Here is a 12,391-nt window from a genome sequence, read left to right as displayed (position 1 = left end):
CCCCCCCCCCCCCCCCCCCACTTAATTGGCCTTGCAATTGGATGCCAAAGAGCCCAGAGTTGAGGGGGAGACAAGCTTTGAGCCTAGGTCTCTCAGAGCCACCCAACACCCCCTTTTTACCCACGCTTCCACGTCCGTGTCTCCTGCCCCACCCCACTCCACCACCGAGGGCCCTGGGGGTCCCCAAACATGGCCCCACTTCCAACTCTTCTCCCTCCCCACCCCCGAAAATAAAACTCAGGGACCAACATCTGCTTCCTTTGCACTTGCTCTGTCGACCCCTCCCCCACCCACATTTGGAGGGGCTTCCGTGGGGGAGCAGGCGGGGTTCGGGGCCCTAGTATTTGCCAGTATTTAGCAAGGAGAGGGCTGGCCCCTGCCCCCTGAAAGGTGGGACTGGTGGAATGAGGGAAGTTCAGCCCTGGGCCCAGCTGAGCCCCTTCCTTCCAGGGACCCAAGGATCCCCTCCCAGCATTGGGAGCTGCTTCCTAATCGTGGTGGGGAGGGGAGCGAGGGATGGGAAGGGGGTTGGGGAGAGGACCCTTCCGGAGGTCCAGAATTCCAGCCAGTTTATTCCTAAGCCTCCCCCCTCCCATCACATCCCCCCCTTTTGTACTGCAATAATACTGTATTATAAGCTTGCACTGTTCCCCAACCCTAGCCGCGTAAGCATGCACGAGAAACTCAAGAACACGCACACACGCGCGCGCGCGCACACACATACACACACACACACACACACACACACACAGAGGAAAATGGGACGCTTTTTTTTTTCTTCCTCCTTCTCTCCGGGGTGCGTCCTCAGTGTACATAGCGGCGTCGGGGGGGCCCCGGGCCCGGGTGGAAAAGCATGCACTGAGCCCCCGCCCCTAGACTGCGAGTACTGTACAAATCCAACACTTGAAACCGACACGCACACGCGCGGCGCCGCCACGGGGGTGGGACACGGACACGCACCCACGCGCACACGGCCGCGCAAGGGCGGGGGTGGGGGGCGCCCCGCCGTCACGCGTCGCTGTGCGAGGGATCTTGTGCCTTTTTAAGTCCCTGTATGTTAATGCAGACAATTCGGAGAGCTTGTGTACTACCAAAACCTGATTAAAGACGCCTTCCAGGAACTTGCGCCTTGCCTGCTTTCTTTGATCCTTCTCCTTCCTAACCCACCCCTCCATGCAGAGCCCACCTCTGGGGGTGCCTGGCTGAGCAGAGGGCAGGGGCTAGCCTTGCTGATTCTGTGATGGGGTGGGGGCAAATTCCAGATCAACTGGATCCAGCCCTACCCCTACCTCAGCTGCCCCTAAGACAAGGGCCAATGGTGAGGGGGAGGGGGACCCCAGGAGGTTTGGGGCCTAGTTGGACTCCAGCAACCCTCACCCCTGTCTGCTTTCATCTGGAGGAGTGGTTTGGGGATGGACCCTGGTCTCTGGGGCCTGACTCCAAATTGCCAACTTGCAGGCAGAGGGATGGGAAATAGGTGGGTGGGCACGTAGATCTGTTCTCTGTGGATCAGACTATTGAGGCCAAGTGTGTGGGGGTGGAGGGGAGGAGGCCAGGAAGCCAGAAGGGGTTGTGAAGGGGCCATAGGGGTCTTCTCCTGCCTCTCTGCTCTGATGGGGGATCTGAAATGGGCCTGGCCTGGGGGAGGATGGTCTGTCCAGGGGGATCAGTGAGAGAGTGGATTGTGCAGAGCGTGGGGCAGGGGCAGGGGTGTGTGTGCGGATAGAATGTGGGTTGAGGGAAGACCAGGTCCATGTGAGGAGTGGGACTGGAAGGAGAGGATTGCTGCGGAGAGAGTGGGTGTAAGAGGGAGGAGGCTCTCCCTCCTTCTCTCTATCCTGCGCCCCACTCCTGCAGCTCTGCTGTCACAGTGCCACACTTCACCCCGGGGGGCTACAGCAAGTGCGGGGGCAGAAGGAGGGAAGCCACAGCTGCATTTCTTGACCCCTGGAGCATTTAGAATGTCCTCATGCTGTGAGCTCCTTGCCCTGGGGCAGGCAGGGATGGGTTGGGAACACTGAGATCAGGGAGTCAAGTGTGGGAGGATGTGCACAGACCGAGGGTAGGCAGCCACCTTCTCAGGTCCTCTTCCCCTTTCCCCCCAGATGGCCATCAATGGCCAGTGTGCCCAGGTGGGTGGCACTCCTGGTATGGGGTGGCGGAGCGCAGGGAGAACACCTGGCTTGGCGGGTGTGGTTTGCAAGTGCAGATCCAGGCAGCTGAGAGATCTGGGAGAGGCAACGGGTGCTGCACTGCCGACTTCTCATCTCCAGTTTTCAGGTGGGGCAGTTATGGCGCGGGGTGGGGGGGCTCCCCCAGGAGGATGAGAGATGGCAGGTGTGCGTAGCGTGGCTGCTGAGGGAGGAGAAAGGGGGGGCCATTGCTGTGAGAGGCTCGTGGGGGGTGTGTGTCATGGTCCATCCTACAGCTCTGGTCACTCAGCAGCCCCCATCCTTTGACCTTGGACTGTGGGCTGAAGTGCAGTGTGCAGTGTCTGGGCTTGGCCAGGGTCCAGGCAGGAGAGCTGCCCTCTGCACTCTGTCTGGGGAACATGGGTATGAGGAGTAACCAGTCCAGTCCCCGCGTCGGGTGTCACGGGTATTCGTGAAGTCAAGACCGAGGGGGAGACTCAGCGGCAGGGAAAGAGCAGAGGGGGATCCATCCCTCCACTTCCGCTGACTGTAGTAAACATGGACTAGGGCTGGGCTCTGACGCTGGTGAGGCCACAGCCCTGGGGCCTGGGCTCAGCCAAGGCAAAGGGAGGGCTGGGGCTTTCATTTTCTCTGAAGGTCTCAGTTCCAGTGGCCTGCCCCCCCTTCTCCATGAATTCACCCTTACCGTAGCAGCCTTTTGCCAACCTCCATCAGAATCACCATGGAGCTTTAAAATAGATTTTTGGGCCTCACCTCTGACCTACAGAATCTGGGGAGTAGGACTCAGGGCTCTGTAGGTTTAAAAAGCACCCCCAGAGACTCCTGTGCCAGTCTTGAGAGCCACAATAAGTAATCTGGTAGCGAGTAGGAAGGCGTGAGTCCTCCCAGAAGCCGACTTCCCCTTGCCAACACCCAGCACACTTGCTGTCCTCTGAGCTGGAATGGGAGAGTGTCACTGCTGTCCTCCTCCCATGGAATCTGCAAGTCTACAGGGCCAAGCCCCCAGAGGCTGTCTAGTGAACTCTGGCTGAATGAATGAGCACAGGAGGCATGGGCAAGTGGATGAATATTCACTGGGCTCAGGCATGCAGTGGGGATGGGAGACGGTGAAGGGGGACCTCCCACTTTCTGAGGAGGGAGGAATTTGAGTCCAGGCCTGTCCTTCCAAACATGGAGCCAGATGGGGAGGGGTGGAGGGACTCAGAAATGGAAAACCCAGCATTTCCAGGTCCCTGGGTGGGCTTGTCAGTGCTCCTTAGGGCAAAGCTGTCCCCACTCTGAGGTTAAGGCTCTTCCTGTTAAAGGGCAGAGGGTCCCAGCTTTCCCTGCATGGGAGGGTGAGGTGATGGAAAGAGTCTGGGGTGCTGGGCCAAGTTAGTTGATGAGCTTTGTGCAGTGGGCTTGCCGGTGCCTCGCTCCAGGCCTCGGTTTCCTAATCTGACATCGTCACTGATGCCTAATTTCAGTTCTCATTCTTCCTCCCTCCCATGTGACAGAAGGGGAGGGCTTGGCAGTGGATGGAGAGAGGGTTCCAGCTGTGATCATCTAACATGGACACTGTGAACAGGGGTCTGTCCTACAGATGGGGCTTTTCTAAAGGCCAGAGGAAAAGGTAGTTGTGCCACAGATGCTCAAAAGTGTCAGAGATGGGACAGGGAAATAGGCAGACTTTCTGCTGGGTGGGTGAGTTCTGAGCCAGACAGTAGAGAGACGTGATCAGAGCTCTGTGTCTGTCTGTAGGTACCTAGCACTCAGTACCAGCACCTACACCACGGTGGCAACTCACCCAGGGCCCCACAGCACCTCCCACCTCTGCCCAGTCTTCTTTAGCCTTCTCTTGGTAACTGAACATGGCAAAGGGCCCCAAGCACAAGGCCAGCCACAGAACCAGGGCTTAATATTTGCTGAATGAGTGAATGACTGAATGAATGGATGAGAATGGTGTAGACAAAGAAAACAATTGCTGGGGACTTCCAGCCTGGATGTGAAGGAGAAAAAGCTCTAAGGCCGTCCGGTGCCTGGCTCAGACAGGGTGGGCAGGCGACCTGCCTGGGGTCGGATGCGACCCCATCTTGCATGCCCACCAACCCTCATTACATCCTAACCGATAGCCTGATCATGAGTAAGATTATGGCAGTTGAGGAGGGGAAAAGTCACAGCCTTGGGGATCCCACCAGCTTTTGGGCTATTTGCAGAGACCTCAGCTGGGAGAGGCCTTCCTTTCTCACCACCCTTTTGCCCCTACGTGTGGCATCCGGGCATAGAGAGGGAGGCAGTGATCTCCAAACCAGAGAAGCAGGGCAGGGGGCATGAGGTGGGGGTGGGAGGGAGCTGATATTTATTGAGCCACTGCTATATGCCAGACCCACTGTTTATCTGACCTCATTTATGATCACAACCTCTGTGGAGTATCCATTATCCCAATTTTGTTTCCTAAAAGAGAGATTGCACTCTGTGAAAACAAGGACCATACCTATCTTGTTCAATACTTGATGTGCAGATTCACAGCCTCTAACATGGTGGCGGGGGCAATAGACGTTCTAGGACTTTGTCTTTTTTTTTTTTTTTTTGACATTTTTAAATGTTTTATTTATTTCTGAGAGAGAGAGAGAGAGAGACAGCATGAGCAGGGGAGGGTCAGAAAGAGAGGGAGATACAGAACCCGAAACAGGGTTCAGGCTCTGAGCTGGCTGTCAGCACAGAGCCCTACACGGGGCTCGAACTCACAAACCATGAGATCAATACCTGAGCCTAAGTCGGACTCTTAATCGACTGAGCCACCCAGGTGTCCAGAACTTTGTCTTGAAGAAAGGAAGGGAGGAAGGGAGGGAAGGAGGGAGGAAGGAGGGGAGGAAGGGAAGAAGGAAGGAAGGGAGGGAAAAGAAAAGAAAAACCCTCAAGGGTCTCAAAGAAGATTCTCTAATGGAAGGATGCGGGAAAACAAGTGGAAGGGAGGGTGATGATGCCTGCTTAGTGGGTGGACAGGAAGGTGTTTTTGGAAGGCTGTTTTAAGCTCAGTTCTGGAAGAAGAATAGGTATTTGTCATGTGCACAGAGAAAGTGACAGGGACCTCAGGCAGGGGGAACTGCCAGAGGGAAAGACAGCAGTGTGAGAACCATGATACACTTAGGGAACTTCCGGTGGCATCAGCATGGCTGGAGTACAAGGCGGGGATCAGAGGGCGCTGATGGAAGTGAGGCCAGAACTGAAGGTAGGAGCCGGACCAAGGAGTGGGGGCCAGGGTTGTCATGTGCCAAGCCAAGAACTAGAACTGTCCCCTGAGGACTGTGGGGGGCTCCTGTAGGTTTCTGCAGGTTTGAAGCAGAGAGAAAGGAGGATCAGATTCAAGGTTCAAGAAGATGACTCTAGCACCTGTCAGAAATGATGGATGGACAGTGCGGGAGGGACAAAACGCCAGTGGCTGGAGAACCACCGGGCAGAATAGTGTGCTCTGCAGCCACTGAGGTCCTCAGAAGGTGGTCAGGTCTTTCTAGTCCGGAAGGGAGGAGGCTAAGGGGAGGTGTGGCAAGAGTCTAGAAAACCAAGAACACGCCATCACATTGCCAAGGACTCTGGCCAAAGCTTCAAAAGGGAAAAGTTCATGAACTGGAAAGAAACTGCCCTTCATAAGCTGACCGTGAATTCCTGAAAGAAGCGTGGACTCAAAACACACCTGTAGAGGGTCTGGAAGGTTCCTGACTGAGAGGAGGGAAGGGGGGCTGGGACTCCAGGGGCCCAGCCTGCATTTGGGGGTGTGGAGGACAGCCAAACTTTGCCCTTGTCCTACACAGGCTCTGATGGCCCTGGTGGCCGGCTCCCTGGCTGCAGAGAAACTGTACCCTGCGAGGGGACAGTGAGGGCTGACCCAGACACTTGCTGCCCCTCCCCGGACCTGGTTTTCTCATCTGTCAAAGGGAGGGTTGACCTACATGGTGGCTACGATGCCTTGCAGCTGTCATTGTCTTCTACTGACTGAACTAAAGCTGGCCCTGGGTTTTGGAGGCAGGGAGAAGAGTGAGGGAGGTGGGAGGCAGAGAAACTGCCAGGGTCAGGGCTGGGGGGCCTCAGGGGGCACTGAAGCATGCCCACAATGCTTCATCAGAGATTTACTGAGCCCTTACGAGGTGCCAGGGACCATTCTAGGCCTCGGGGGTTAGAGCAATGCCAAAAACAGACCCAGGGCCTACCCTCAGGGAGCACACAGTCTGGTGCACATGTCTGGGCACTCAGGCGGGTGCAGCCCGGGTCTCCTCGGCCCCGGCAGGGGCAGGGTGGGTGACCTCAGCCAGTCCCTGTATGTGCCCCTTGCAGGTGTTCTCCGCGGCGTCCCCGTTTGAGGTCAATGGTCTCCCACGAGCTGTGCCTCTGAGCCTGCCCTACCAGGACTTCAAGAAAGACCTCTCTGATTACCGAGAACGGGCTCGGTTGCTCAACAGGGTCCGGAGGGTGGGCTTCTCCCACATGCTGCTCACCGCCCCCCAGGTCCCACTGGCTCCTGTTCAGCCTCAAGCTAATGGGAAGGAGGAAGAGGAGGAGGAAGAGGAGGAGGAGGAGGAGGAGGAAGAGGAGGAAGAAGAGGAGGAGGAAGAAGAGGAGGAGGAAGAAGAGGAGGAAGAGGAGGAGGAGGAAGAGGAGGAGGAGGAAGAGGAGGAGGAGGAGGAGGCAGTGGTTCTAGGGGAGGTGCTGGGGCCTCGCAGTGGCTCCAGCAGTGATGGGAGCGAGAGGAGCACGGACCGGAGCCAAGAGGGTGCCCCTTCCACGCTGCTGGCTGACGACCAGAAGGAGTCCAGGGGCCGGGCCTCCATGGCCGACGGGGACCTGGAGCCTGAGGAGGGCTCCAAAACGCTGGTGCTCGTCTCCCCCGGCGACATGAAGAAGTCGCCCGTCACTGCCGACCTGGCCCCGGACCCTGACCTGGGCACTCTGGCTGCCCTCACTCCTCAGCAAGAGCGGCCCCAGCCCACCGGCAGCCAGCTGGACGTGTCGGAGCCAGGCACCCTGTCCTCTGTCCTCAAGTCTGAACCCAAGCCTCCTGGGCCCGGAACAGGGCCGGGGGCCGGGTCAGTGACCACAGGGGCGGGAGGAGTGGCCGTGACCTCCTCACCCTTCACCAAAGTTGAGAGGACCTTTGTGCACATTGCAGAGAAAACCCACCTCAACGTCATGTCTTCCGGAGGACAAGCCTCCCGGTCTGAGGAGCTGGGCGCCGGGGGCGAGCTGGGCCCGGAGGCGCCCCCTGACGGGAGGGCTGTGGAGGAGGCGGCCTCCGTGCCCCTGGAGAACGGCGAGGCCCAGTCGGGGCTGGAGAGCTGTGCTCTGTCTGGACGCCCGGGGGATGGCCCCTTGGAGGTGGTCACGGACTCCCTGCCCAATGGCCAGGCCCTGGCCAACGGGCCAGCCCCGGCGTCCCCGCTGGAGCCAGGCCCCGAGAAAGTGGCCACCGTCTCCCCCAGCCGCCAGGCCAGGCCAGGCCCTCGCCCCAGGAGCCGGATCCCTGTCCTGCTGTCTGAGGAGGACACAGGTTCGGAGCCCTCGGGCTCCCTGTCGGCCAAAGAGCGGTGGGGCAAGAGGGCCCGACCACAGCAGGACCTGGCGCGGCTGGTGATGGAGAAGAGGCAGGGCCGCCTGCTGTTGCGGCTGGCCTCGGGGGCCTCGTCCTCCTCCAGTGAGGAGCAGCGCCGGGCCTCTGAGACGCTCTCGGGCACGGGCTCGGAGGAGGACACGCCTGCCTCGGAGCCTGCCGCCCCCAGGAAGGCCGGGCGGGCCGCCGCCGCCACCCGGAGCCGGATTCCCCGCCCCATCAGCCTCCGCATGCCCGCGCCTGCCGCCGCCGCCGCCCCGCAGTCCCCCGGCACACCCCACAGCGCCGCCCCCGCGTCGGACACAGCCATCACCAGCAGGTGAGAAACCGCAGCCAGCTCCAGGGCGGGCCCAGGGTGACCACACAAGGCCTCCACCGGCAGGGGCCTCCCCAGAGCCAAGGTCAGGTTCCTAGTGAGGCTGCTGCTACACCCGCTCACCACCTCCCCCCCATTAGGCGTCTCTTCGGACTCAGGTCCCAGCCCTGTCACTGGGCTCAAGGGAGTGGCGACAGTGAACATGTCTAGAGGGGTGCCAAGGGGGCCAAGTTTGGGAGAGGTTAATAGGGGCCAGCGGGGCTCGCATCACAGCCTCGGGTGTGTCAGGAGCCATTTGAAGCCAAAGGATAAAGACCGGAGTAGTGAAAACATTGGGTGAAAACATTATTCCTATCAATGTAAACACGGGTACGTTACAGAGGAGAATGTAAAATCCATGAGAATTTTAACGATGAGACAGTGGCGTCCAAGAAAGCCTGCAGCAAGCTCTCGGGGAGCAGCCTGGGAGCGTGTGGACCCTAGAGGTCCCGCCCTGGAGGATGGAGCACCGGGCCTCAGTTTATTCACCTGTGCCTGTTCCTCAGCCTCACCCAGCTCTGAAGACGCAGGACTCTAAGGCTCAGGGCCCAGAGTTTCTGAAAATGTCTCTCCTTTTTAAATTTCTTTGCCCTCTTCTCTTCTCTTGCCTTCCGCACCCCTCTGCCCCTCTCCTCCCGCAGGCTCCAGCTGCAGAAGCCCCCCGGGTCGGCCGTTCCTGCTGACCTCCGCCCCAAACAGCCCCCCGGCCGCGGCCCGGGCCCAGGGAGAGCCCCAGCCGCCACCAGGCCCCCCGCCCCGCGAAGCCCAGGCCCCTCCACCTCCGCCGCGCCGCGCCATCCCAGCGCGTCCCCCCGGAGCCAGTCCCTGTCCCGCAAAGAGAGCTCCTCCCCTTCGCACCAGGTCCGGCCCGCAGGCCCCCCGCCCCGGGGCGCCCCGCAGGCCCGGGCCCAGTCTGATGGCACCCCCTCTCCGGGGGGCCCCAAGAAAGGACCCAGAGGGAAACTCCAGACTCAGCGCGCAGCAACCAAAGGCCGGGCGGGGGTCGCGGAGGGCCGGGCCGGGGCCAGATAATGACGCGCGAGGCTCTCCGCGGCCCCCCACCCTCACCCCGGCCCCCCACCCGCAGCCGGCCACACTGAAACAGCTCCCAGCACAGCCTTACGCGCCTGACGCGCGCCACCCGCGGCCCCAGCTTCCCGCCTGCACCCGCGAGGACGAGCGCCAGCACTCGCCGCGCCCGCCCGCCGGCCCGGCCGGAGGGGGGCGGGGGACGCCTCGCCGCGGGGGGGTGGGGGGAGCGCCAGCCTCTCGGTCCTCCTCCCTCTCCCCGTGACCCCTGCCCTCCCCCTGCTGCCCTTCGGGTGGGGCAGGCTCACCCTCCGCCCCGGGGAAGGCTCAGCCACTTTTTCACTGAGGACTCCACTAATGGGGACGCCCCCGCTCACCCGCCAGGCCTCTGCTGCTCTTCGTGCTCCCCCAGGGACCTCTGCTTACACCTCCTGCGGCGCCTTTCCCTCTTCCAAACGGCCTTCTTCCAGCCCAAGCCCACCCACCCCTACTTTGAGAAAGGCGGCCTCAAATTCCGGAAGTGGAAGTTCCAGCCTCTCCTCTGCCAGGGACCAATAATACCACAATCACCTGGAAGCCGTGGTGGTCCAAAAGGCCTCTTCTCAGCTGCTAGGCTGGGGCTGGGGAGCTGGGATCCAGGGGCCATTGGTCTACTCAGGTGAGAGGGGGGCAGATCTGACCAGCCCCAAAGTCAGCTCCATCCTGGACACCCTGTGGAAGATGGCGGGCAGGTGATTGGGGGGCGGGAGGGAGGCTGCTCTCCTGCACCCCTAGGGTGCAAAGCCCTCCTCCCCATAAATTTGGGTGGTTCCTCAAAGGGAGCCATAGAGTGTGTGTGTGGGCTGCCTTCCTGGGCACATGTTTCCCAATGGGAAGTTGGAGGGGGCTTTGAAAAAGGTTTCACCCCTCCCTTGGCCTCCTGATCCAGTGCTCAGGACCCCTCACCATCAGGAATTCCTTCTTGCCATCTAACCTCAATCCTGCCTGCTGCAGTTTCAGCCAACTTCCTTCTCTTCTGAGTTCAGTGGAGGTGGAGAATGGCTGGTTTTCATCTTCTCTGCACTGGCCCTTTAGAGATTCAGGGACTCAGTTCTGGCCGGGTCACCCTTTCGGTCCTCCTGGGGTGGGGAGCGGCTTGGATCAGACCATCATCTCCGCCAGGGGGTAGAGAGAGCAGAAACAGGCAGACAGACAGCTGGCCCCTGGACGCAAGACAAAAAGGCCCTTCTAGCTTCCAGGTTGTATGCTTGTGTGATGAGTCCAGCCTAAGTCCCCTCCTCCCCCAGCTAACCCTTCAGCGTGTCCCCTCTTGTCTTAACCCCAACCCATGCAGCTGAGCTGTCCCTGCAGAGGGTGAGGGCTGTGCTGCTCCATGGACGGACATGGGGCTTCCTCCTGGGTCTGGCTCCTGCATAGCTCATCCCACCTCATCATGAGCCTCAACTGCCTACGTCTTGGCCAAGCAGCACACTGGCTACAGAAGGGACAGCCACCTCTGTCTATCTGGGACAGGTCCCCTGCAGGCCTCCTCCATCTTCAGCCTCTGTCCCCTGGCCTGGCCCCTCTGTTCTTCTGTGGCTCACAGAGAGCAAGGCAAGGCAACCAGGGGAAGAGGATGAAAGGCCCCAGCATGTCCCAGTGGTGAGGCAGCGTCCGGCCGCCATCGCTTAGAAGGATGCCCCTGAGGAAGCTGGCCCTGGGAGCAGCCTGGCGGTGCCAGCCAAAGCCCCTCGTGGAGAGTCAGCAGGCTTGGGCAGCTGTTTCCACACCAAGGTGGTGGCTTCTCTGCAAACCAGCCCAGGGGAGGACTCCAGGGTGGACGGCCTTCAAGGTCCATCCCATGCTGACGCAGAAGCTCTCAGAACACTCAGGAAACCTCTCCGGACAGAGCCCTCTTTGTCAACCCGAGACCCTCCCAAGGCCTCTACTGCCCTCTGGGTCTAGCAGAGGGGGTGGAAGAGGGGCCACTCCCTCCCACCTAGAGCTTCTCCGAATGACAATCAGCTCGTGCCAGGTGGGGACCAGGGCATGACCCCCCGGTGCCCCAGTCCTGGGCCTGCTCCTTGCCACCAACCGAACCGTGAATGTAGGGCCCCCAGCTTCACCCCTGCCCCAGGACCAACAGCACCCTGGTTTGGTGTCGGGAAGAAAAGGGGGCGGCCTGAGAGAGCCCCAGGCCCATCCCACCCCTAGCTTCACCCAGCACTGGAGCTGGGCAGAGACGCAAAACCCTGTCTGCTCTTGGGATTCCAGACCTCCCTAGGGCTTCCAACTGACCTCAGGCCTCTGTGTCATGGAATGTCACCAAGGTGGGGGAGGAAGGGAAGGAGCGAGGGTGGGAGGGGACGAGGGAATTCACTCTGCTCCTCTCCCCAGGAAGGATCCAGGGCAGAGGAAACCATGCCTCCCAGTGTCCCCACCCCCAGCGCCAGCCTCTTCCCCCTTGAGCACCCATCCCCTCCACCAAGCCCTCCTGGTCCTGAGCCCTTTCTCTATAAAAGAGTGTCACACCACCCCTAGCACCACCCCACCCCTCTAGCACTTCCCCATCGTGACAAACCTGTGTCATTGGCTCAGACACAGGTCTGCTCACCCCAGAACATGCCTCCCCTCCCCAAGCCACACTGGCACGAAGCGGGTGCAGGAGAAGGGCCATGTCCCGTTCACGTGGGCACCCCCCTTCTGGGCTCCTCACAGGGGCCTGGCTCAGTCTTCTCAGCTCCGGGGATCAGCCCTGGTGGGCATGGAGTGGGGGGCAGGGAGGTGCCCTCCCCCTCCCCCAGGGAAGCCACTGAAGAATGTTTACACGCCAAACAGAATGTAACACCCTCCCCCACCTCTTCCCAGTCACTGCATGGCCTCTGCCCACCCTGCACCTGTCCACCCCCACCCCAACACCCTGGAAGCCGCTGTCATGATTAGATCGGGTCTCGGAAGGGAAGTAGCCATCACACCATTAAAAAGCCTGTGGACCTTTCGTTCTGTTGGCCTGGACTCTTCTTCCTTTGGGGAAGAGGGAAAAGCCTAGGCCATGGGGCTGAGAACCGGCAGGGGACAAGAATGCAAGTTGGTGAGCAAGTGGGAGTGGCCTGTCACGGAAGCAGAGCGTCTCTACAGAGATGGAAACAGACGCTCAGGCTCAGGCACCGACACAGAGTCACACTGGTGGAAGAAGGCTACTCCCTGTGTCCGATAGCTCTCTCAGCTCCCTGGTTGTCTCTTCAAAGGCCGGAGGCTCCAAGTCTAGCTTTGTGCCGAGAGGAAGGGAGGAAG

General features: G+C 60.3%; 1 protein-coding gene and 1 long non-coding RNA gene across 2 annotated transcripts in view; both read left to right on the top strand.

The window, feature by feature from the left end:
* Positions 1–9,157, top strand: part of TTBK1 (tau tubulin kinase 1) — a 37,994-nt gene extending 28,837 nt beyond the window's left edge. The window contains exons 14-15 of the mRNA XM_039231243.1: positions 6,465–8,053; positions 8,731–9,157. Of these exons, the coding sequence (XP_039087174.1) occupies positions 6,465–8,053; positions 8,731–9,121 (1,980 nt within the window). The 3' untranslated portion in view covers positions 9,122–9,157. The remainder of the gene's footprint in view (positions 1–6,464; positions 8,054–8,730) is intronic.
* A 1,153-nt stretch (positions 9,158–10,310) lies between these two features.
* LOC120231178 lies at positions 10,311–12,096 on the top strand. Its single transcript, XR_005528281.1, has 2 exons — positions 10,311–11,132; positions 11,495–12,096. It is a non-coding gene; the product is annotated as an uncharacterized LOC120231178 (long non-coding RNA).
* Positions 12,097–12,391: the final 295 nt, after the last annotated feature.

Source organism: Hyaena hyaena, unplaced genomic scaffold (assembly GCF_003009895.1).
Source record: "Hyaena hyaena isolate Hyena2069 unplaced genomic scaffold, ASM300989v1 scaffold_55, whole genome shotgun sequence".
Classification (NCBI taxonomy): Eukaryota; Metazoa; Chordata; class Mammalia; order Carnivora; family Hyaenidae; genus Hyaena; species Hyaena hyaena.
This window is presented reverse-complemented; position numbering and strand designations above follow the sequence as displayed.